The sequence below is a fragment of the Theobroma umbraticum genome, unplaced genomic scaffold (assembly GCF_002168275.2).
Source record: "Theobroma umbraticum cultivar Fairchild unplaced genomic scaffold, ASM216827v3 scaffold_56.0, whole genome shotgun sequence".
NCBI classification, from domain to species: Eukaryota; Viridiplantae; Streptophyta; class Magnoliopsida; order Malvales; family Malvaceae; genus Theobroma; species Theobroma umbraticum.
The window spans coordinates 13,371,328-13,395,151 of NW_018397256.1; the positions used below are offsets into that span (position 1 = coordinate 13,371,328).

At 36.8% G+C, this 23,824-nt stretch overlaps 5 protein-coding genes and 1 non-coding gene across 8 annotated transcripts; 3 read left to right on the forward strand and 3 right to left on the reverse strand.

Moving 5' to 3' along the window:
- The first annotated feature begins 84 nt into the window (after nucleotides 1-84).
- LOC110410172 (uncharacterized) lies at nucleotides 85-2,236 on the forward strand. 2 transcript variants are annotated; one of them, XM_021419758.2, is made up of 5 exons: nucleotides 85-843; nucleotides 916-1,031; nucleotides 1,438-1,508; nucleotides 1,606-1,786; nucleotides 1,886-2,236. In XM_021419758.2, the coding sequence occupies exons 2-5, from the start codon at nucleotides 921-923 to the stop codon at nucleotides 2,027-2,029; spliced, it is 507 nt and encodes a 168-aa protein (XP_021275433.2). In that variant the 5' UTR covers nucleotides 85-843; nucleotides 916-920; the 3' UTR covers nucleotides 2,030-2,236. The 2 variants fall into 2 exon arrangements, with proteins under 2 accessions (XP_021275433.2, XP_021275435.2); XM_021419760.2 differs by having other exon boundaries at nucleotides 951-1,031.
- Nucleotides 2,237-3,873: 1,637 nt separating this feature from the next.
- LOC110410174 (Protein phosphatase 2C family protein) lies at nucleotides 3,874-8,912 on the reverse strand. 2 transcript variants are annotated; one of them, XM_021419763.2, is made up of 11 exons: nucleotides 8,493-8,912; nucleotides 7,895-8,017; nucleotides 7,326-7,389; nucleotides 6,801-6,909; nucleotides 6,042-6,195; nucleotides 5,543-5,668; nucleotides 5,209-5,332; nucleotides 4,864-4,940; nucleotides 4,669-4,721; nucleotides 4,440-4,494; nucleotides 3,874-4,324 (listed from the first exon to the last, which is right to left on the reverse strand). In XM_021419763.2, exons 2-11 carry the CDS (start codon nucleotides 8,009-8,011, stop codon nucleotides 4,118-4,120), a joined length of 1,086 nt encoding a protein of 361 aa, XP_021275438.1. In that variant the 5' UTR covers nucleotides 8,012-8,017; nucleotides 8,493-8,912; the 3' UTR covers nucleotides 3,874-4,117. The 2 variants fall into 2 exon arrangements, with proteins under 2 accessions (XP_021275438.1, XP_021275437.1); XM_021419762.2 differs by having other exon boundaries at nucleotides 8,518-8,909.
- A 1,990-nt stretch (nucleotides 8,913-10,902) lies between these two features.
- On the reverse strand, nucleotides 10,903-16,131 carry LOC110410330 (eukaryotic translation initiation factor-like). The gene is given in 10 exon segments (XM_021419974.2): nucleotides 10,903-11,567; nucleotides 11,570-12,344; nucleotides 12,614-12,856; nucleotides 12,940-13,290; nucleotides 13,382-13,469; nucleotides 13,684-13,781; nucleotides 13,974-14,186; nucleotides 14,534-14,629; nucleotides 14,854-14,925; nucleotides 15,619-16,131. Coding segments are annotated over 10 exon segments (2,391 nt in total). The 5' UTR covers nucleotides 15,775-16,131; the 3' UTR covers nucleotides 10,903-11,268.
- LOC149527572 (small nucleolar RNA snoR103) lies at nucleotides 15,236-15,341 on the reverse strand. The gene has a single exon (XR_016350958.1). It is a non-coding gene; the product is annotated as a small nucleolar RNA snoR103 (small nucleolar RNA).
- Nucleotides 16,132-17,156: 1,025 nt separating the features above from the next.
- Nucleotides 17,157-19,382, forward strand: LOC110410331 (putative phospholipid hydroperoxide glutathione peroxidase). The gene is made up of 6 exons (XM_021419975.1): nucleotides 17,157-17,510; nucleotides 17,635-17,711; nucleotides 17,824-17,885; nucleotides 17,979-18,097; nucleotides 18,185-18,352; nucleotides 19,116-19,382. The coding sequence occupies exons 1-6, from the start codon at nucleotides 17,247-17,249 to the stop codon at nucleotides 19,143-19,145; spliced, it is 720 nt and encodes a 239-aa protein (XP_021275650.1). The 5' UTR covers nucleotides 17,157-17,246; the 3' UTR covers nucleotides 19,146-19,382.
- Nucleotides 19,383-19,961: 579 nt separating this feature from the next.
- Nucleotides 19,962-23,474, forward strand: LOC110411365 (Major facilitator superfamily protein). Its single transcript, XM_021421495.1, has 4 exons — nucleotides 19,962-20,979; nucleotides 21,288-21,389; nucleotides 22,429-22,599; nucleotides 22,685-23,474. Exons 1-4 carry the CDS (start codon nucleotides 20,335-20,337, stop codon nucleotides 23,276-23,278), a joined length of 1,512 nt encoding a protein of 503 aa, XP_021277170.1. The 5' UTR covers nucleotides 19,962-20,334; the 3' UTR covers nucleotides 23,279-23,474.
- Nucleotides 23,475-23,824: the final 350 nt, after the last annotated feature.

The window sequence follows — 23,824 nt, forward strand, 5'->3', positions numbered from 1 at the left end:
CTATCCAACAACAACACAACACACCACCATTTTAAGCCATGTGAAGGTTCTGTCTTTGGCAACAACTGCAACCCCATCAATACAAACAGTAGCCATTTATCTCCTCCCTTTTCTGCTTCGATACCCAAAAATCCTCCAAAAACAAAAATCTTTCTCTGTCTAAAATGGCCCAGCTTTGGGCCAAAATTTATGTACAGCACAAGAGAACAACAAAAACCAACACAAAATCCACCCTCACCCTTCTCACAAATAAAAATAAAAAGGGGAATAAAAAGGAAACATGGAAAGCAAAGCTAAGACAGATAGAGAGATGGAAAGATGGATAGGTGGATAGATATGTCTTCAATTGTCCTCCAACCACAGAGCTCCCTCTCTAAAACAAAAAAAAAAAAACTTAATTTCCCACATTTACCCTTTTCTTCTCTGTATCCCATCTTTCATCACTCGGTTCAACTCAAACTCTTTCCCCGTTCTTCATGGGCCTTTTCGGGTTCTCACATTCTCCAACCAGTTTCAGGGAAAGAGAATACCAGATACACCACAACTTTCTCTTTCCTCCTCTCCTTATAATTATTACCTTTTTCTGTTTTTCTTCCTTTCTCGGCCCCTTTTTTCTTTCTCTAGATTCCCAATTCGTATCTCCCATATCTGGCTCAATTCTGGATTATTTTGGGTCTTTGCTTTGTCTCCAAGTTTTGGTTTTGGTGCTGTCAAGAAGCCAATAAAAACAAGGGCTATTTTGGGTTCTCGGATTTTTTTTTTAATCTTTTCTTCTCCTAATTGGAATTGGAGATTGTTTTCTGGATTATGTATTTTGGGGAAGAAGATGATTTTTTTGCAAAGGTAGAGCCTCCTCTTAGTTTTATGCAAAATTTCTGATAAGTTTTTATTATTGGTGTCTCTCAATTTTGATAGTTAAGATGAAAAGGGCTTCTCTCAATTCTCGTCAGCAATACAACTCAGTTGCTGAGGAAGATAAGGCTAGATTGAAGCATCAAAACCTGCTGCAGGAGTTCTTGGAATTGCAAAAGGTTTGCCCTTTGCCTCAATTACTCTATTTGGTTACGCTATGCGAATTGTGATTGACCGGGCTGCATTCTTTTGATCATCATACAGTTCCATTATTATCAGAATCCTGGTCCCTAGTTTCTTGTGGTGATGTAGATTGTAGAGTATTGATATTGAGATTGCTTTTGGCCAAAGTTTAGTTTCTTGGTCCAACTAAAGTAAGATAGAATTTCACTAGTTGTTTTTATGTTTCAGTTCCTAGTAGATAATTTATTAAGCCAGTTGTTGTGTTAGATCAGTTGATAGAAACTTAATTCTCACTGAATTTACAGAATGGGGATTTATATGTTTACATGTCCAGTTATAATGGTTCTGACTGTTATGTGTATTGGGGTTAGCAATTAATTCTTTCATGTCAATCACTGCTAGGAATTTGTTTCGAAGAAGAAGAAGTTGCAGACGGTGAACCAGAAGCGAGAAACCCTTTTGGCTGAAGTTCGGTATGATATCTATTTCCCAACTTTGCTTGGATTCTTGCATGTTTGATCAAGAAGAACGCTCATTAACCTGATCATTTTCTTTTCTGCTGAATTCTAGATTCTTAAGACAGAGGTACAGCTATTTATCAATGATCAAGTCTCAAGAAAATGAACTACCGCAAGATTCTGTTCAATCACAAAATCCATACGTGCAAAGCGAAATGATTGCTAAGGATTATGGCATCAAAGAAGCTGTTGAGAAGAAACCATGTTCTCTTCCAAACTTGGACCCGAACATGGTAATCAATTTGAAATATAAAGATTTAGAAATTGAAGACATGCTTTTTGTGCTGTTATCTGTGGACATATTGGTATTCATTGACTAGTTTCACTTACAGGTTCATGAAGAAGGGGATGGGAGAAGTCAAGTAGATGTTCAAGCATCATTGAGAAAGGAGAAGCGTGAAAACTGTTTGATTAATGGCAAAAGAGTTGGGAAGAAGAAAATTTCATGGCAAGATCAGGTGGCTTTGAAGGTCTAAAGCATAATAAGTAATCTCTTCGTACACAGTTTAGCAGTTAACTGAGGTGGGGGGATGGGACTTAACTGTCTCCATGAAGAACGTTTCATTGACATTGCTGCAGATTAGTATTATCTTTGTCTTACACTTCTTTATTCAGTATAAACTGTAAATCGGGGCAAATTTGCCCATTTTAGCATATATGAATATAGTGAATCATTGCTCACTCGTCTGATGAATAGTAGTCTTCCTCTCTCTAATTTTGACAGTCTTTCTACTTGGTGCATTATTTGACTGGCAAAAACCTGGAATAAGTTTATAGTTGATGGTGACCTGAGAGAAAAATGTTTTGAAGTGCAACTGAGTTGTCTGGAATGGTGACTGAGTAGTGGCTGATATTCACCCAACCTAGTTAGTCAAGCTATATGGGTAACTTTTTGTCAAAGTGTCACTGTTGCTTTTCATCCTTTTCTATTAAATTTACAGACTATGTGCACGTTTTATTTGTTTGCATTGGAGATTCTTGTCCTCCAAACACTGAATGCCAGGTGGTTCTTTTAGTACAAATACATCAGATGATGCCAAAGAGTTGAGACTTAAAAGTCTTTAATCTTGAATTTATTCTGTAATCATGAAGTTCATTTAAGACAGTGATGAAACATATTGGGAATGCCAACTCAAACTTACTTTTTTATTCACTTACAATACTATATCATTGGAGGTCAAAGTGCCCCACAGATCCTCGTATTATAATGTTTTAATCAATTTGGGATAGAGATTGAGTCACTCTATCCCAACTTTTGGTCAATTTAGGACATTTTCCACAGACACTCAAACATATATGATTTAGAAGAAAGTTTTGTCACCACTTTGATCGTTGAGGAGTGGATCAAGAATAGGTATGTTTGTTGCTTTGCTCAACAATGGCAGATACCATTCTTCAATATACTTTCATCGGAGAAAAAGAGACTATGGTCAGGATGTAATATGGCAGACACTTGTATTGTAAGTTGTAACACAACCTACAATCTAATTAATCTAAGACACATAAATATCAAATAAACACATGAATGTCTTAAGAACAAACAATTTTACCTAAAATAGATAATTTCTTTTTTTTTGTTTTTTTGAAAGTTAAAATAGATAATTTCTATGCAGAAACATATCTATGTATTTTCCTTAAAAGCATCAACACACCAATGATCATACCCATCTATAATATATTTGATATAATAACCTAATATTCTTCTCATCATTTTTCATTATTATATGAACATAAAAGTATATATTATTTTCTTCTAGAGAAAAATAAATTTAATATCATGCTAAAATGCTTAAAAAATGCACAAACCCAAAGGAAAAGAGCCCAAGAGACCTCATACCTTGTTTGGGCTCAGATTGACCCAACGGATTTGGGCACACGGGCTGTATCTTGGCCCGTTTCAGCTAACGCTATTTGAGCGCTGCAGTGCTTGGCTTATTTTTTAGCTTATTTCGTCGACGCCATCGACGTTGCCGAGGTCTATTCCTCGTCTCCTCCACGTTGTCCGCCGTTCATCTGAATCATCTACTCGTCCAACAGATCCTTCCAAGACTAATACTCAACGCCGTCGCTCTTCTTATTCCGAATCAGACGATTTTGCTAAGACTAATGCATATCTTCAATTCAGTGATATCTGTGAAGAAAAAAGCATAAATTTCAATGACCGGGATAGCAACCGAGCCACTGGAGGAATCGTCCGAGGATAATGGATCTGAATCGTTTTGAATGTTTATATGCTTAGGACCTACTGTTTCTTTGATACTTTAGCTGTTAATATTTCGTTATGAATTTCACAAAATTAAATTCTCGCAGATGCTGTGTCTGAGGTTCAACAGATCTAATATAAACACCTGTTAATCGGATCCAAAAACATTACATAACTGATTTCTACTGTACATGTTATTACTAAAATTTTAGCATTAAATGGAAGAAAGAAGAAGAGAAGCACAAGGCATATATATTTTTTCTTAGTATGTCATCAATTCATTCCTTCTCTAAGCCCTCTACGAATGCATAGAGAATCAAGATAACAAAGGGTCCTTAAAAGTCTTCTTCAACAGTTGCAGCTACTTTCCTTGACTTGCCTCTGGTTCGGATTCAGTGTCAACTGAATTTGAATGCGAGGATTGCTCGTCTGCAGACGAGGCAGACTTGATTGGTTTCTTGAACTGCACTAGGATCATGGTCATATTGTCGCAGCCCTCACCGGTGGCTGTTGATGGTGCTAAACACCTATCGAGTACCCTCTCACAAACAACAGAAAGCTTGCTTTCCTGCATTGCATGCAAGAGTTCATACAAGTATACAAACATAAAAAAAAAGGATAAAGCAAAGAAGGACCCTGAACTCAATTGACCTATCAAAAGGTAGAGAGGCTTATGTACATACTGATTTTAGTTGTTCATGAATAAAATCCACTAGCGTCTGACTTGACATGCAATCCCTGAAGCATAATAAATTCAAAATCGAGAAGGCGTTAGATACCAAATTCAACATCGAAATCTAGTCAGAGTGAACCACGAAGAGTGTAACTAATCAACTAGGTAAAGTTTTGAAGTGAAGTATATAAAGTTCTAATTCTAATGTAATCTAAAAGGAAAAGGCAATAGATAAATACCATATTCCATCACATGCCAGAACAATAAAATCATCATCATCACAGAGCTCGACCTAATTGAAAATTAGTAAGGTGTAGAAGTTTAGATGCTGCAAGCTCCAAAGATTTTTAGGCTTGCTAAGCAGATATTAAAGCAAAAGTGGAAATTTAATAGTATAGTGATGTGGTCACATTGCTGACAGAGAAAATACTTACAGTGTTTATATCTGGATTTGCAGTGACAATTTGCTTTTCGGGAGGCAAAAACTTATTCTGCTTGAATTCCATGTCACCTGCAGGACAAGGAATCAATGGATTATAACTACAGGTCTCCACCTGTCTCTCTCTCCATTTCTCCCCCATCGATCCATAGACATGTTAGATGTAGATGGATGAATAATTTTAGATAGGAAGTTATAGATGTATAGAAATGTTATTCAATAGATTAAGGAAATGTTATAGCACTTTGTGCCCAATAGCATATGTCTCTCTCTTTAGGAAATTCTAAGTTCAATTACTAGTTCTTTTTGTTTCCAAATATCAAGCAGGAAGGTAAATTACCAATAGCTCTGGCGAGATTCAAACTGCCATTGACACGTCCTGCATGTATAAAACCACCCGCTTTTAAAATCCTTTCTTTCTCTGCCTCAAGATCAGGTTTGTGATCTCTAGACAGATTGTATGCCTACAAAAACAAAGTTACATAAGAACAAATAAAAGAGATCATTTATTCGGAAAGAAAAGAATATTTATACAATGACACATGTTGAATGTCCGTAGTTCAAAGTACAATAGCCAGTTCATCCACCAATAATTAAAATGGATTACCAAATCTCCATTTTAGTGTATAATCGAAAGAAAACTAGCTAATTACATCCCAATAATAGAATATTACCTGACCGTTCCTAGATATCACACAACGAGAATCGCCAGCATTAGCAACAAGAAGTTGGTTGTTTCTTAAAATTGCAACACAGGCTGTGCACCCAGAAGTTGGTCCAGAAAAGTCAGAATGAGGGCCCTGATTGCAATTTCAAAAAGCCATATAAATTATACATACAAATTGTCGCAACGAAAAAAAAAAGTGTCTCAATTGTACAAACAAATCAATTAATGCAGGAAAATTGTGGATGGATAATATAATTATGCATTCACAGACAAAACCCAGCTTGCACATTTATGATCCCTGCCCCAACCCAAAAAGGCAAGTGCAGAGTAAGACGTTAAAGTTCGAGATAGAAATATATTCTCCACCATCTGCGCTATATAATTTGCATAGAAACACCACATCAACTAAGAGTTAACATGTAGCAAAGCAAGTTCCATTATTCTTCTTGTTCTTGGTTTCCAGCACAGTTTGCGGCAAACATCAAATTTCTGTCTATCATAAGTACCTCCTCAAAGGCCCAATCATCAGCTTGGTCATTCCCATCACCACTCCTCGGAGACCATATTAATCCTTCTATCATGCCAGTAAACTTGTTTATTTTATCACCCAAGATGGCTAATTCTCTCCATCCTCTTTGTCCACGCATCATCTCATCCATTCTGCACAAAAACATAACTCAAGTTGGAAACACATGTAATGAACAATGGGAAAAAGCAGTTAGCCACTAAAAGAGGGGAAGGGAAGATGGGTAAGGGAAGCACTATCATTTGTAATAAATTTGTCCTTTTTATCTCTAGTCAAAGATTTGGAAAAGCATTTTGATCTTGCTGAAGGTAGCATTACAAAGCCTTCAACTCTAACTAGCTAAAAATTATTGAAGAAGAGTAAATTTATGAGATCTATAAACTTGACGAGGTACGAGAGTTTAAGTCCAATGTCTGACAAAAAAAGATATTATTAAGATTGCATCAGAAAACCAACAGCAGTCTGAAATCAGTGACACCAGTTGTGTCAATTTACAGCTATTCAAGCGACTAAAATTACAATAATGGCATAGAGATGCTATTTCAACATGTATGCTAAGAGAATTTAACTTTGTGAAATTCATAACTAGATATTACCAGCTCTACAGAGGGAATAAAAGGAAAATTCACTCTCAAACTTCAAGTATCAAAGAACTGATCATTATTGCATTGTTGACTCCCACACTAATGAAAAGATCGTGAAGAAGGAAAAAAAAATTCAAGTAATAAAATTAAATAACCTGAAAAATGCTCTCTGAACTGATGTCCCCATGTCCCCAGCTGAATATGCTTCATGCTTGAGAACCTGCCGGTGAAGATATTTGGCACAGAATTTTGCAACCACCTTGCCTGCAAGTTATGGATTTGTATTAGTTGCAGAAACCTACACAGTAGCCATTACTATGACACTTAATCGTATTTCTTAACAGCTTGATGCTATTCCTAGAGTGACTTATGAAAGTAGCCACTTAGTATCAAAAGAAAGCACATTGCAAACAGTAAAAATTAGAACCCTTTAAAGAGAAAAATTAAAGATTCCTAAGCGTTCACTGACACCAAAGTGAATTCCCTAAACATCTCAACAGAATCATTTATAAAGAAAACGCTTCAAGATTCTTCATTTGGTTCAAGTTCTAAAAGGGCAAAAATGTATGTAAATGAATGGGAAGCAAGACAACCTCAACTTCGAATAGCATACACAAATGAAAACCTGTAGAAGGAACTGAAATCAATCATCACAAATACCTGAACCATCCAAGTCTTACCTCCATGACCATCATAAACACCAAAGAATGACGTAGAAGCGTCCAGATCGGGATATGCAGCATGCTAACAAAACAAATAATAACTGTAACTAGATAGCCATAATATAAAAAGAATTAAGAATTTGAAAGAAATATAAGATAATGTATATAACATATGGTAGACAAATGGCAAAACAATTCATATTACCAAAGTGAAAAGAATAAAAAACTTTGAGAGGGAAAGGGAAGAAAGACATGTAAAGAAGATGGAGTCAGAGTCCACTCTGTTTGCATTTTTAAGTAGAGAGTATCACAAGTAGGAAGAGTCGGATGTCAATGACCAAAGAAGTTGATGGTACAATAATATATAAGCTGTTAATGACAAATGAATTTCAACAGAGATTCTAGTTCATATTTGACACGTGTTTTTGCAGTGGGAACGGGTAATGAAAATGTGCAAAGGAAAGGGTATTGTAAAAGACTAAATAAATTTACCCAAATCTTCCTAGCAACTCATTGCTAGAATCATATATATATTTATAGTTCAATCTATGAGAATTCAATGTATGTATAGTTCCCTTGTTACTCACAGCATCTTCCATAGTTGCACGCCATCCTTGCATGGATGATAGACCGTATCTAACCCTGTCATTTTCGCCATCTTCTGAGGATTTCTCGGTTTTTGGGGTGCTGAGATATATACCCATCTATGTCTGCAATTGAATGAATCACGTCATGTCAGCTTATAGAACTCAAGAGTATTTAAAACAACACGTTGTTTTATTGATCTCTCCAAGTTCTGCAGCTCTAAAAATTCAGAACCAATAGCTATGTTGATGAAATATATATGAAAAACTGATCTGTTAATTCAGACATTGCCAAGTACGTGTAACAGCAACCAGACAAGCTCGTTTCTAGTCAGAGAAATAAAAGAAACTCCTATGCTAATTCAAAACTGAATCTTGAACAAGACCCAGATCCTAAATTGAATGCTAAGACTAAAAAAAGCATAAAATTCACACGTTAAAAAACTAGGCAATAAACTAAAGATCACTGCTTTGCTAAGATCAAATCAAGGTAAAACAACTCAAATACTGTCAATAACAAGAGGAACCCAGATGCTAACTTGATAGATAGAGATCAAAGAGCACAAGATCTAAAAGAGAAAAAGGTTAGAGAAATGGATACTTTATAGAGTTTTAAGCGTCCTTACATGCCCAGCTGGAAAACTATAAAGGAACAAGACACTGGGGGCGAGGTGGTACAATCGGAAAAATATGTTACAAGTATCAGAAATGGAGTCTTTTCCAAAAACTAACAAGAACCCAGGAGAATTTTCTCGGAATCTGAACGGGAAAACCAGGAACTTTGGGGTGACAGAAGCAGAAACATTGAAGAAAAGCCCAGACAAACAGAGAGAGAGAAAAAGTAAACAAGTGAAGAGAGAGAGAAAGGGGGAGAATTTTTAATAAAAATCAATTCTTTTGAGATCAAGGGCGTTGCTTTGCTTGCTGGCTGGCGACTGTTTGGACTCTTGAGGGCATTTTCAACTTTTCCATGGCTCCCTGCCTTCCCTTTGACAGTTCGGTTGGCTTTGCTTGCCATCCTCGATTTTACTGCGGAAAGGATAGACCTCAAGTCTTCCAAACTTCAAACTTCAAAGTATGCGTTCCATGTTGCTGTCCTAAGAAAGTAACATGTTCCTGTTCAACATTTGAACATGACAAAGATATTTTCTTCAGTGAAAGGGTAATCAATCTAATCACTTTCTTAACCATGGATTTACCCAATCTCTAATCTTACTAGTAATTAATTGTTTGCTAATCCAATCACGATTTCTTATGTTCTGATTGTGAGTGAAGAGAAGGTAGAACAAAATCATACCTACCAAAAGAACAATACATTTCTTGGACATGCAAAATATGGATTTTTCATTATTTATTCCAATTAAATATAAATGTTTATATATATATGCATATATATATTTGTAATCATATTATATATTTTCAGTGTCGGTAAAATTATGACAAAAAAGGAATATATATGTAAATTTTAGCTTCATCTACTGGTTTGTAGGGCAAAAAGTTTACCCATTCCACCTAAGGAAATGTTAGCCTTTGGGGAAAAAAAGGAAAAAACAATGTCATTGTCACCTGAGGGTTGAAAATTCTTGTACCCAAGCTGGATATTTTTGGAGAGGAGCCCCACAGATTTTGTCAAACTAGTTGATAATCATGGAACTCAAGAACCAATTAAATTGAATAGATTCTAAATATATTATTTAAAGACAAAAGTCGGGTTTTGGTGCTAATTTATGGAAAAAAACGTCAAACGAGATATTAATTATAAAGAAAAAAATTTTTATTCATTTTATTATTTTTTTGGTTGATGTTAGATATTTTATAAGCTTGCACAAGAAGGGAGTTTTGTTCTTTTGTTACCCTAAAAGAAGAATAAAAAAATAAAGCACTGAATCTTAATTAGGCCTTAAAAACTTGCTATTATGGGAAAGATAGGGGGATCTACTTTAGCAAAGTTTGTGTTTTTTACAACCATAGCTTTTGCTGTTATTCCTGAATAATTAGAACAGACAAGGATATGATAAAATACTTGATCATGTCAGAAAGGAAATCATCAGATTATTGACTAAAAAATGGGAATCAGCAGATTGAACCAAAATCCTGTGCATTGAACCTAGAATCTGCTGGAACAGAGATTAAAGTAAAGATCCATCAACAACAAATAATAATAATAAGAAGAAGAAGAAGAAGGTGGCCAAAGGGGTATATCAAATCTTGCAAAGTCTTTTTGTTGAAGATAGATTAAAAGAATGATATCATATCTCAAGGAAAGCTGATTGCTTAAGCAATATCGACCTGTCCCCAATCAAAATCAGATGTCCATTAGATTAGATACATGTGACACCTAATCTTGGTGTAACCCATCATCAATTTTTCTTTATATAGTTTTTGTAACATAACATGTCCTGCACTATGGAAATAGCAGATTGGCATGGGTTTAATCAGTTGAATTGCATGGTTGAGAACCCTAGCACTGTGGAAAGATCAACCATGCACCCATTGCGGTCTAACTAGTAGGCAACCCCAAAGTTTGTTTTCCAATTCGATCAAAGAACTGCCGACCTTCTTGCATGTTTGAGTATATCTCAATAGCCCGCTTGGGTTTCCACTTGTACAGTAACAATTGATTCTTGTTAACATTATTCCAATTTGTTGAAACCAGAGGGATATGAAATTGCCAAGACGTTATGAAAGCCTACATTATGTGTTGAAATTTTAAACGTGAACCTTACATATTTAATCAAGTAAATTTTTTTTTTAAAAAAATTAATAATAAATCGTGACAAAGTAAATCTTTTTTATTAAAAAAAATAATGAACTGTAACAAAATGATATGGTAACTCTCATATTACATCAAAGACTTCAAATAGATGAACTAGGCAAATTGACCTGACGTACACCGAGGATTTTAAGGAATTTAAGTGAGAAATATGTTACAACACTGGATATTAGGTTAACATTTCAGAGAGAGGTACGACCCATAATAAAGGGATACAGTGGGCACATGACAATAGATATAGAAGGACAAAATAAATGCATTACCCATAAAGAGAATTGGGGCCTCCTGCAGGCCATGGATCAAAAACTTGGTCCACGGATTCTAATGCAATGTAACAACTATTCATCCCTAGCATCCTGGGGGACAATAACCAGAGCTGGAGGGAAATTATAAAGCATTATGTTTGTCACTTGATAAACAAAACTAAGAATGGGGAAAATCTCAAAAAAAAGATGTACAACTTAAATAAATCTTCTTTGTTCTCCCGTCCATCGTCTTCAAAACTCGAAACACAAAATTTTCCCAAACATATGAGATGTCAAACAGGTTTCTGTTTAGTCTCCTGCATGGCACTCAAAAATGATAACTAAGAAGCAGTCTGGAACTAAGTAAGCAAACTTTCACAAGCCTGCACGTCAGTGTGTTGCTTTGCCAACAATTCTTGCCCAGAAGGGAATGAATTAATGCTCCCAATGGCAGCACCAAAGATGGATGCTCGGAACCGCTCATCTTCCACCTTCATCAGAATTTCTTTGATGACTGTAAAGTCCAAACCTCCAGCCACAACCAGCTTCCCAAGGACCTCACCAAAATTATTTGGTGCTTTTGGTATATCAATACCGATATCATCCAACAAAGAGCCATATAGGATAGAACCAGCTTCTATGTCCCTAGCAGTGAGACATTCTTATTAAGTAAGAACTCAAGAAGCTTTATGGCTGCATCCACAGAAGGTGGACTGTTTTCCAAAGCAAGAGCAATAGCTTCCTTCACGACCTCAGGATGGAAAGTAGTGGCTTTCAGCTCCTCAATACATTGTAATGCTTCATCAAGTAATCGGATACTAAAATATTCTTCAAGCAGAGACTTTGTTTTTCTCTGAAGATCAGTAGGATTTGATTTTGTTGCACTGCCCACAGGCTTCTCAGGAGAACTGACTGCAGCAGGATTTGATTTTGTTGCATTACCCACAGTCTTCTCAGGAGAACTGACTGCAGCTGCTACAGATATCTCAGGCTTAGGATTCACAGGTTCAAAACTTGGAGGTCTAGCTGGGGGCCCACCGCTACTCTGCAACAATGGACTTGATTTCCCCCCTATTATGCCACTGCTACCTGGAGGAAGAAACTTTGAATTAATGGAAGGTAATTTGCTGATGAAAGGTTGCTGCACACGCCCAGCAGGCTGAGGACCCAGTCCATCACCCCTTGGCATTGACCGAGATCGAGGAATCTCCCAGTTATCAGCATCAAGCCCAGTCATTCCAGGCATCTTCCTGATACCAGGCATTCCAGGCATCATACCCCCAGAGCCAGGTCGGGTAACTGGGAAACCACCAGGGGCCATACCCCCTAGAGCCCCACCATTACGACCATTTCTCATGATTGCAGTTGCACCTGGTCGCAGCCCCAGATTCCTCTCTGCTTCGGAATGAATTTCAGTGATCCTCATTGCTTTAATCTGCCAAAACAGGATCAGAAGAGAATGTCAAATATTCCAACAACCATCTCAGCATTTAAAAAAAAAAAGAAAGAATTAGGCAAATTCAAGGGTTGGTATTATGCTTTGTACTTCAGGGAACAGGTGACTACTAAAAAATAGGTTTGGTTTGCACTTATGGGGCATGGAAATATGTGTCTGATGCAATAGAACAATGCGAGGAGAAGGATTGAATAAAATTATGCTTGTTGATTAAAATGTTTAAAGTTTAACATATACAGAAAGACAACCTCTTCCCGTCTAGGCACCCAGTTGTTGGCCCGCAAATCAAGAACATCACGAACCATGAACCTTAATCGTGGAGCAAGCTGCGAATTTGTTGTCAGCTCCTTCAGCCTGCTAAAATAGATATCATTTACTCGCCGAGATTTTGGGCTCTCATCCAACTGCTTCCCAATAGTGTTGAAAAACTGACATATAGCCTCTACATTCTCCTCAGCAGGGCATGTCTTGCCATCGTGTCCCAAAAGCTCCTGCTCCACATAGAAACATGGTAAACAGACAAGCATGACACAAAATAGTAAATCCATGCCAAAACTAATGGGATGAAGAAGACCTGAACGATATGGTGGACAATCTTTTCAGGCACCATTTTTTGCTTCAACAGCTCACCAATTAGGCGTATGTTTCCCAGAGTTCGCAGTTTAACCATTCTTTCTTTTTCCACACGTTCCACTTCTAGTTCAAGGCCAGTCATCTGCCTAATTTCTTCTCTCAAATTGTCTGCACCTTCAAATGCCTCCTGGCAATTGTTCAAAAGGATTCGCTTAAAAGTAATTTCCTTCCCTCCAGGCTCATCAGAAGGAAAAGGAGGAAGCTTCTCATTGAGGTCAGAACATAAAAGAGCATACATAGGGCAAAATGTTGGCTCCAACACAGCCTTATCAAACAGCAGAGAGATAACACCCTGAAATGCAAATATGGTAAATTCAATTGATAGACACAAATGATTAGATTAATGCCAGAGATGAAGGTGTCAAGACACGGCAAATTGAGACCTTTAAAATGTCCGGAGTTGTAATGCCAGAGTCAATCAACTGACCCTTAAGAACATCAAACTTCTCTGGGGTCAATTTGTTCAATATACTGCACAATGAGAACATCATTTGTGATGATGTATTTATTAGGCAAACAAACAGTATCTGTATAGAAACACTCACAACAAACAACCCTTGGGATAGAGCATTAAACTAGATAATCCAGATAATGCATCCTTGTAAATAACTTAAGAGATAAAGAAAATGCAATATAAATTACAAGAGCCCATGAAAAATTAAATGTGATTCATATGATCAATTACCCTTTTGCTGTCTTCAAAACACGCTCCTTCTCGGAGAGATTACCCCTTCGAGCTGACCACGGGACTTCAGCCTTTACAAGCACAGGAGTAGGTCCTACCTGATTCACAGGAAATTCAAATGAAACAGGCAGAAGCAAGATATGCAAATGTATACATCAACCTCAAATGCAACTTATACTTTGATAACTTTAACAGATAGTGATAGCAGAAAAATAAATATCAACAAATCATCCCTTTAAGTTATATGAGAAGATGGTGGGGGAGTGGTCTAAATGGTAAGATATTGTTACCACTTGGCTAGATGAAATTTGAGCCCTCGCAAACTGGGAGTTTAGATGCTCCTGGCGATTATTCATTTCCTGTGGCCTTGAATCAAAATGACTGGAAAACTCTTTATTGTCTTGAATTGTATCCCAGGATCTTCCATCTCCAAAGGCAGCAGATCGACCGTGCCAGTCACGGTTGTCTGGCTTAGAATAACGACTTTGGGGTTGAGGTTGGAGCTAAAGAAAATGAAAACAGAAACTGTAATTGCTAAGCTGCTATGACCATAAAGAGAAAGGAGATAAAACCAAGAAATGAATCACCACAATGACATGCTCTGTTCACCATTTTCTTTAGGGTATAACTTGGGGATGAATAAGTACTTAACTATGTCCACAGCACATAAAACAAAATGTAAACACGAGAGTCTCAGAAATATTTCCAAGCATAATCATTATTACAGTTGGACTGCAATATTCCAATAATTATACTAGGAGTAGACAATTGATTTGAGCAATAGCTCCTTCAACCCAAAAAGAAGCAACATGTAAATAATTTTAATAAAGGCAACATCCTTTAAACTCACATTGCCATCAGCACGACCCCAGGTTTGATCTTCGCCAGCAAACTCAGACTCAATTTCTTCTTTTATCTTCAAAAAATCCTCTGGGATATCAGCAACCTGATGGAAGAAGCAAACAAAAAAATCAGATAACAAATGGAAGGTTCAAATCTTGACATATTGACTAAAAAGGAATGTTAGCCAAATCTATTCGGAATATAAACTCCACTTTCTGTCACCTACAAAAATATAAATGCGAAATAAGCCAAAAATCTGACTGTTGCTTCACGATTTAAATTGACAAATATGATTCCCTAGATCATCATTTAAATAAGACAACGTACCTCCTTAAGTTGTAACAGCTGTTCACGCGTATACCGGACGCACTCTTGACCTTCAAACCGCAAATCCCCAGCCTATTACATACAGCGTTAGAAAACTTATATTATGAAAACACACAAAAAATTCAAATAATGGATCCAAAAGCAATAGACGGCTCCTCAAAAGAGAGAGAGAAAAAAAAAAGAAACAGCATTGCTAGAAACATTATATTGTGTACATTACAGAAAGCCAAAAAGAAAAAAATCAACTTCCTCTCATGGATATCAAGGCTGCACACGATCTTATGTCATAAAACTTTAAATAAAGGACCGAAACAGGCACATTCTTCTCTAAATTTACAATTCTTTAAAAGGCACATTTGTTTTATAAAGTTATAGAAGCCTGTAATGTAATGTAGATTCTTTATGAGCATCAACGTACTCCTTGCATGCCCACCTAATGCCTGCATATTCATATTTGTCCATATTTACAGCAGCTACACAAACTCAAGTGCTCCGCCAAGAATTAGGACAACTAAAATCCCATTAACATCAATCCCGCTATCTAACAATCATTTCAAATTTTAAACTTGCAGTATGACTAGCATTACCTCCTCAGTCCACGAAAAATAACAAAAAACAATAAATCCACTTAAAATTTGAAAAAAGTTCCAATTTTTAAAAACCCCAGTTCTGAAAAACAAATTCTTTACAAACTCAAAGACAAAAAAGTTCCAATTCATAAATGGAAACGAATGTAATAATCAAAGCTAGGGTTTTTGAATGGACCTTGAAGGCCGGACGCAGAATCTGGGAATCCAAGGAAGAAGAAGAAGAAAAGGAGGAGAGCTCAAGGCGAGTAGCAAAGAATCTGGTGCTGCGCGGACCGCCGCCGCCGCCGCCTCCACCCGGCCTCAAACTAATCACCGTCTGATCCGTCTGCATAATTCAGACTCTACAAAGGAGAATGGGGAACCGATAACTGTCCGATAGTAAGGAAACGGAAGAGAACAAGAAAACCGTCGGAAGAGAGTGACAGAAGAACGGTGAGGTCCTTGAGAGGGAATAGATAAATTGGGTTTTTATTTTTAAATTAGTACAGAATAGAGATTGAGCTATTCTTCCCTCTGCTGTTCATTTTTATTTTGGATTTTTTAATATATTTTTCCCTGAATTTTCCCTCTCCCTCAATCTGGATACTGAGCTCAACTCTTTGCAGCTGCAAAGAGAAGAAGAAGAAGAAGAGAGCAGCTTTGGATGAGGAAAACCCTTTCACACTTTGCCGCTACCCCCTAACCCGTTACTCCATGCTCTCTCATTTAGTATTTTACTACTACTTATTTTTATTTTATTCTATTTGTTTAATATTATTTTCTTTTCTATAAACTAATATTAGTATTATTAAGCCTTTTTATTTTTATTTTCCATATGGATTACTTGCAATTTTGAGATCTTTTCATTTTTTTTAATATTATAATTAGAAATGAACATTTAATCGACTCGATCAGATTGATTTTAGAAGAAAATCGAATTTATGAAATTCTCAAAAAATCAAAAGTGAAAAAAAATTGAAATTAATATATTTCAATTAATTTGATCGATCTTTCGTGTTAATAAAATTTATATATAATAAAACTTACATGTCTTTATCATTTAGTTTAATTGTATTATGTATGTTTCTAATATAAAATATATTTAAAAATATATTATTTATGATAAATAGTTGAATGAAAATACTCACCCTCTCCAATTGGGCCATTGATTCATTGTCCGTGGGTTTGGAAATGTAAATTTCAAGGCCCATAATTTAGCCCAAGAGTGCCTTGCCTCGGGTCGGGTGGATAATTGAAAATTTTGAACTCAAATTGTAATTTTGTTAATTATATTAATTATAAAGTAAATAAAATTAACAAATATCATAAATTTAGTAATACTTTAAAAATATTCCAACAAATAAAAATAAAATTGTATTAAAATATACTTACTTATATGTTTATAATCTTAAATAAATTAATTTAGTTAATCGAAAAGAATTTTCAAAACCAAAATTGAATTTATTCGATTAATTAAATTAATTCAATTTTAACTGAAAATTGTTCATTCGTAATTTCAAGTGCTAATTAGATCTCATTCTTGCCAATTAAGTATTTCCTTATAAATGAATATATTGCTTTTTACGAAAAAAAAAACCTGGACTGCTTAAAAACAAAACAGAACAAAGTAGAGAAATAAGCAGATAGTGAAAACAGGACATGTTGAGGAACGAACACGTGGACTTTTACCTTCCGCCACAAATTCGTTTGGACCGAAGTTGTGTCTGGCTCAGCAGTTTGAGTTGTCTACTCTTCTTTGCTCTCTTGAAATAACTACATATATTTTGTCATAGACAATTGTACGGGGAAGGAAAAGAAAAATTCATGGCGTCCATACCTTTCTCTGCAACTTTTCCTTCTTATCTTCATGACTTGTCTCAGACCAAAAAGATCCCAGTTTTGTCTTCTTCATGGCCTTTCTCGATCCCTTCCATCAAGTCATCGCTTGGGTCTTCGAAATCAGGCTTTTTGCAACATGGGTTCTCTTCACTGTCCTCTTCTGTTCCTGGGTTTGTCTTCAAATCTAGATCTTCAGGGATTTATGCAAGGGCAGCTACAGAGAAGACTCTGTACGACTATACTGTGAAGGTACAAAAGTTCCGACTTTATTGCTGAATTTTGCAAGACTTTTGGAAGTTCAGCAACTGAAGAATTGGAACTTGATAATGGTTTATCACTTTGCTAATGGATCTCTCTCTCTCTTTTTGAGCAGGATATTGATGGGAAGGATGTTTCTCTTAGCAAATTTAAAGGAAAAGTTCTGTTGATTGTCAATGTTGCTTCAAAATGGTACAGCCTCCCTTTCAAGATAATTACAGTATTTTCTACTATTGTTCAGCCGAGTCTTTTTTCTTTCCTTTACTTGGGGCCTGATTGAAGAATTTTTCATTTTGATTCATAGTGGTTTGACGACATCAAATTACACAGAGCTCTCCCACATATATGAGAAATACAAGACTCAAGGTGAGCCAAGTACTGTGTGTTTGGTATAGTTGTTTTTTGATACACTGTGTGTGACCTGTTTAACAAGATCTGTTCATGCAACTCTATTCACAGGATTTGAGATTCTAGCTTTCCCTTGCAATCAGTTCGGGGGACAAGAGCCTGGATCAAATCCTGAGATTAAACAATTTGCCTGTACCAGGTTCAAAGCAGAATTTCCAATATTTGATAAGGTGTGTCTACCTGCTTTCCCATTTGAGTAAAGCATTTATGATGGAGGTAATACTTTTTAAGGACTAAAGGAAAGGTTTATGAAACAGGTTGATGTGAATGGACCCAACACAGCTCCCGTTTACCAATTCCTGAAGTCAAGTGCAGGTGGATTTTTCGGTGACCTGGTCAAGTGGAATTTTGAGAAGTTCTTGGTGGACAAAAATGGCAAAGTTGTCGAGAGGTATCCACCAACAATATCGCCTTTCCAAATTGAGGTATGTATTTACCGCTCTTCTGGTTCTCTTACCAGTCCAGTTAATCTCATAGGAATTGAATTTTTCATGACATAATAGCAATGAGATATGTTAATGCTTGTGATTGAAGATCAGTGTTAAGGCATGTAATTCTTTAATAGAACAGCCAGTTTTTGCAGTTGACATGAATAACTCTTCCCTCCTGTCCTGTGGTGGATATGTTGAGAAAATGGGTTCTAGAGCAAAATTCTGCAACTAAATTCAATGCGTTTTATTTCTGCTCATTTGAATGCCAGTTCTATAAAAAACTTTCTAGTCTGATATGGTAGTCAGAACAATTATATCTTACCATCTTTGGCAGGTACCGTAGTTGGTGTTGCTGGTGAAATTTAAAAGCTGCTATAAGATAATGAAAACCAATTCCTTTGAATTTTATGAATTGGATGACGAATTCAGTAGTAGAATCATTGTTGAGTGATAGCACCCTATGAATGGAACTTGCTGCTTTTCTGCATTGATTTTATCTATTGCTTTGCCTCACATTGGAAGTAGTTTGTTCTGGACTTTGCCTATTTGCACCTCGATCCACTTTCATTGCCGATACACTTGCTCACACTCAGTGCAATTGATATGCGTACATTGTTGTTCAAGGGCACAAGTTCAAAACATATGACTGTGTTATGACTTGGTTATATTAAAGGAAGTGCTACACTAATCCTGAGTAATACATTAAGAAAGAAGTATCTGTATCTATTTAACGAACTAAATTTATTCTGTGGTGCAGAAGGACATTCAGAAGCTCCTTGGGGCATGAGTCTTGAACCTCAGCAACATGCATCCCCTCGTCTGCTAGCGTCAGAAATGAAGTAGATAGGTGTAAATTTCACAATCAGTAAATGAAAATGGAATGCCTTTTTCTGCTCTATAGTTCTGATACATCAATGTGTACTTTTGTTTTTCTTTTCCATCATCAGACATGATATGCATTTAGTTTGCCCTACTTGTTCAAATTTCTGCTTAACCATTATCGCAAGTGATCTTATTTACTTCATGTATAGAGTTGCAGAAAAGATTTCTGGTGCAGTGTGGATTCGAAAATTAAAACTCTAATTAGAAAGTTGATCATATTCAGGAGTTTAGTCACTTTATCAACTACCAAGTTTTGCAACTAATCGGATGACATGGCTTGGTTTATTGGTCACTTGACCTCCTTAAATGGGTGGGAGTGGACGAGCTCGTTCCTGTTTTTCCCCATTTTTTTATTTACTCAAAGCAGATAGAACAAACAAGCTTGACGTGTTTAATAATTCAGTTAAATACTTGACGATTTTATTAATTTGGTTGAAGTCAACTTGCACCAGTTTGTCAGGATGAACTCGCCAAAAGTCATAATCATATGGAATGACTTCAAACGTTGCGGCCTGGGGCTTGGCCCAGCTGGTTCGCCTACCTCCTTTCCCGCAAGGCTGGCGTTCTAGCCTGCCCCAGCTCCTGCATTTCCCATTCTCCCTTAATATATATATATATATATATAAAAGACCTCAAACATGTGACATTCAAGGGCTGCGCTTCTTTCCAATGTCAAGTTCCGAGACGAATTAGTATATTATTACACTCCGAGGTTGGACTTTGGAATGTAAAAGGGAGAAGTTATCGTGAAAGCTAACCACTCCGAGATCGAGGGTGTAGAAAAAGGACACTCCTCCAAGGGAACGATAGTAGTAATATTTTATATCAACCAATAATGGAACATGGCCGGAGCCAAGACCCCAGAGGTTTAGTAGTCAACGATGGCCATGCCTAGCCTTTTCCACCATATCTGTCTCTTTTGGGGGGATAGGACGCCGTATCTTTTCCTTTATTAAGCAATAATATAATCTTCGTATGGCATACCTGGGGTAGGTCATGGATTTATAAGATCCTGCAGTCAACGTTTCCTTGTCTGTGATCTCCTTTGATCTATAGCGCCATTTGCAGATCCATGCTCCTTTAAAACCTTAAACATGGATTCCTCAGAGAAAGAGGAACTCGTCGAAGAGTCTTTCTCGAGTACTTCCCAACAACCAGCCTGCAATTCAAACCAAGGCAATATTTTCTCAGTCTTTCTTGAGCCCTTTCAATGGCTACAAATGCTATCTTCCCAGCTAAACCCAACTTTCATTTTTGGCATAGTCCTCGTCTATGGCCTCAGCCAAGGCTTCTCCGGCTCTTTCTTCAAAGTAGTCACGGACTACTACTGGAAAGACGTTCAGAAAGTCCAGCCCTCTGTGGTGCAACTTTACATAGGCCTATACTACATTCCATGGATTATGAAACCTGTCTGGGGTCTGTTCACTGATGTTTTTCCAATAAAAGGCTATAGAAGAAGACCATACTTTGTGGTTGCTGGAGTTGTTGGGGGTGCCTCTGCGTTTATGGTTGCTCTTTTCGGTAACTTGCCCGCTGCTTTGGCATTGGGTTGCTTGATAGGGGTTGCAGCAGGCATGGCAATAGCAGATGTGACAATTGATGCGTGTATTGCAAGTAATAGCATTAAGGTCCGATCTTTGGCTCCGGATATGCAAAGCCTTTGTGGATTTTGCTCCTCTGCCGGGGCTTTAATTGGTTACTCCACCAGTGGGTTTTTTGTTCACCATCTCGGAGCTCAGGTTAGCTTCTTTTCTCTATTTTTTTGAACTTAATAGGTGTCTGATATCTGTACCATTGCAATTTGAAAAATTAGAAGCCACGATTCAGGACTGAATGAAGGTGGCTGCAGATTGAGAAAAATGGCCAGAAGCACTGGCCTTTGACCTCAGAAATTGTCAGTTTTCGCTAAGCACTGATCATTTCAACCTTTGATTATATTCTTTAGTGAAACCAAAAGTTGTAACCATGTTGAGATTCTTCTGTATCAACTCCTAGCGTGGTATCTAAATTCTCTGTCCCTCTTTCTTAACATATATAATTGCTGCAGGGAGCTTTAATTCTTTTGGCAATCCCACCAGTTTTTATCACAGTGTTGGGCTTTGTAATCTATGAAATGAGATCTACCAGCCTTCACTCTGAGAAACACAAGGTTAGATTTTTTCTTCTTTCCATATAAATTCTCCTGCAAATGCTATGTTGCTGCAGTTTGGTAAAACATTAGAGCCATATCTTTTATTACGCCATGGAAACTGCCTGCTTCAGGATCCATCTTCTTTGGATTCTAAGAATTAGTGAAAGATGTAATTGTTGGCTTAACAATTAGGATATCAATCAAACCAATCTAGATCATGGTTGGTAAATTCTACAAATTTTCCATCCCTAGAAAGATTTGCTTTCCTTCTCACTTCATTTAACAAGGACTGAAGCAAATGGATTATGTCAGTGCAGATGTAAGATCTGCAAACTTTATCCTCAGTTGATCAAGAGACAAAAAAAAAATGTTGGTCTAAATTATGAAACTCACAGTTATCCTGCAAGGTTTTGAAAACTCCAGTAGAACATACTGCAGCTTTTCATTTTTTTAATGAAAAGGGGAGGGTTCGGCTGGGGACTATGCTTCCTATGCTGGGGACTGGTGGTTGAACAGCTAACCACTCCACATTACGTTAATATAAGTGTAGACTATAACCAAGAACTTCTCATGTTTATGTTTGAAAGTGTAATGACGATATTCTCGTTGTTTTTTCAAAGAAAAATCAACTTCTTTATGTTAACTTATAATTTAATCTGTTGAAGGTATGTTATCATTCAGCAACTAGCATTTCTTAAAAGTTCAGATATCAACATCAAGTCCCTTGCCTTATAATCCTGTTCCATGTGCAAAACGCCTTTTTTTATAATGAAGGAATTGATATCAGCTTCAGTCTCTATAGTTTACACATCTCGTCTATAACTATGCTGATATCTATAACATGAGGAGAAGAGGGTTATCTGTCAATGGCAACTCGAGCCATTAAAGCTTAAAAGTTCTGTTCAACTTGAACAACTTAAACTCTGTCAAAGATGGGAAAAGAAAACCTGAACATTCCTTTGAGAAGTGATGAATACTTGTAATCTTCCGAACTCTATGCTAATATATACTATTTCCCACTTCTTAACGCATCTATGTTGTGTGGATGCTTATACAGGCAATGGAAACCTTAGGAGGTGCCCTGAGGGGGATGTATCAGACAATCAAGTTCCCTCAGGTGTGGAAGCCGTCGCTGTACATGTACCTCTCTTTGGCTCTGAGTATAAGTACTCATGAAGGGCAGTTTTATTGGTACACTGATCCGAAAGCTGGTCCTGCATTCTCTCAGGTTTCTCATTATCCCAGTTAAAACAGTAGAGTACTCTACCATATCCCTTTCACATTTCTTCTTATGCAATCTTTCTTAAGTGCAGGAATTTGTTGGGGTCATCTATGCAATTGGTGCAATGGCTTCAATGGTGGGGGTCCTGATCTATCACAAGACACTAAAAGACATTCCATTCAGAAACCTACTCTTTTTCGCTCAACTCCTTTATGGCACATCTGGGATGCTAGATCTGATCTTCATCCTTCGATGGAACTTAGTCCTCGGAATCCCAGATTACTTCTTTGTCATCATGGAAGAATGTGTCTCACGAATTATCAGCAGAATAAGGTGGATTCCTATGATTGTATTAAGCACCAGGCTTTGCCCTCTAGGCATTGAAGGCACATTTTTTGCACTGCTAATGTGCATTGACAGCCTCGGTTCCCTGACATCCAAATGGGCCGGAGGGATTGTTCTTCACACGTTGCATGTCACCAGGACTGATTTTACAAACCTGTGGTTGGTTGTTCTCATTAGAAACACCCTGAGATTTGCAACTCTGGGTCTAATTTTTCTCGTCCCCAAGGCTGATCAATCAGATGCTTTGATCCCCCCAGATATTCTGACAAACAATTCAACTGTAACAGCAGATGATGAGGGCTTGGAACTTGTCTCTAAGAACGAAATAGATGAAATCTAGCTGTGCTTTTACATGTTTATATAAAATAGAGCCTGGACCGGTAAAGAATGAACCTGGATGACACCCCCAGGTTCATGGTTCTCAAGCTCAACCTGACGATTGCATTCATACTCAGATGTCAAGAGGGATCGTTCAGGATTTTTCCTATTCCCTTCCTGAGGGTTCACTGCCAAAGTTGATGGCTGGCTTCCCCATTCTCCAGGGGAAAGTTCTGTGCCGAACAAATAAATATAAATACGATACAATTAATTAAAGAATAAAGTTTTTAAATATACACAAGTACATTAATTATTCATATATTATATAAGTATGATATGATTAATATTTTTATTAAATAAATTTTACATAATACCATATAATTATAATAAAATAAACTTATGTAAACATGATTAATTTATTTAAATAAATATTATAAAAAATAAATATATCATATTATATAAATTGATCGTACTAAATGTATTATGTACGATTTTAATGCATTTAAAACACGAAATATAATAATTTTAAGACTCAAAATCTCGTTTAACGTTTACGGATAGGTGCTCA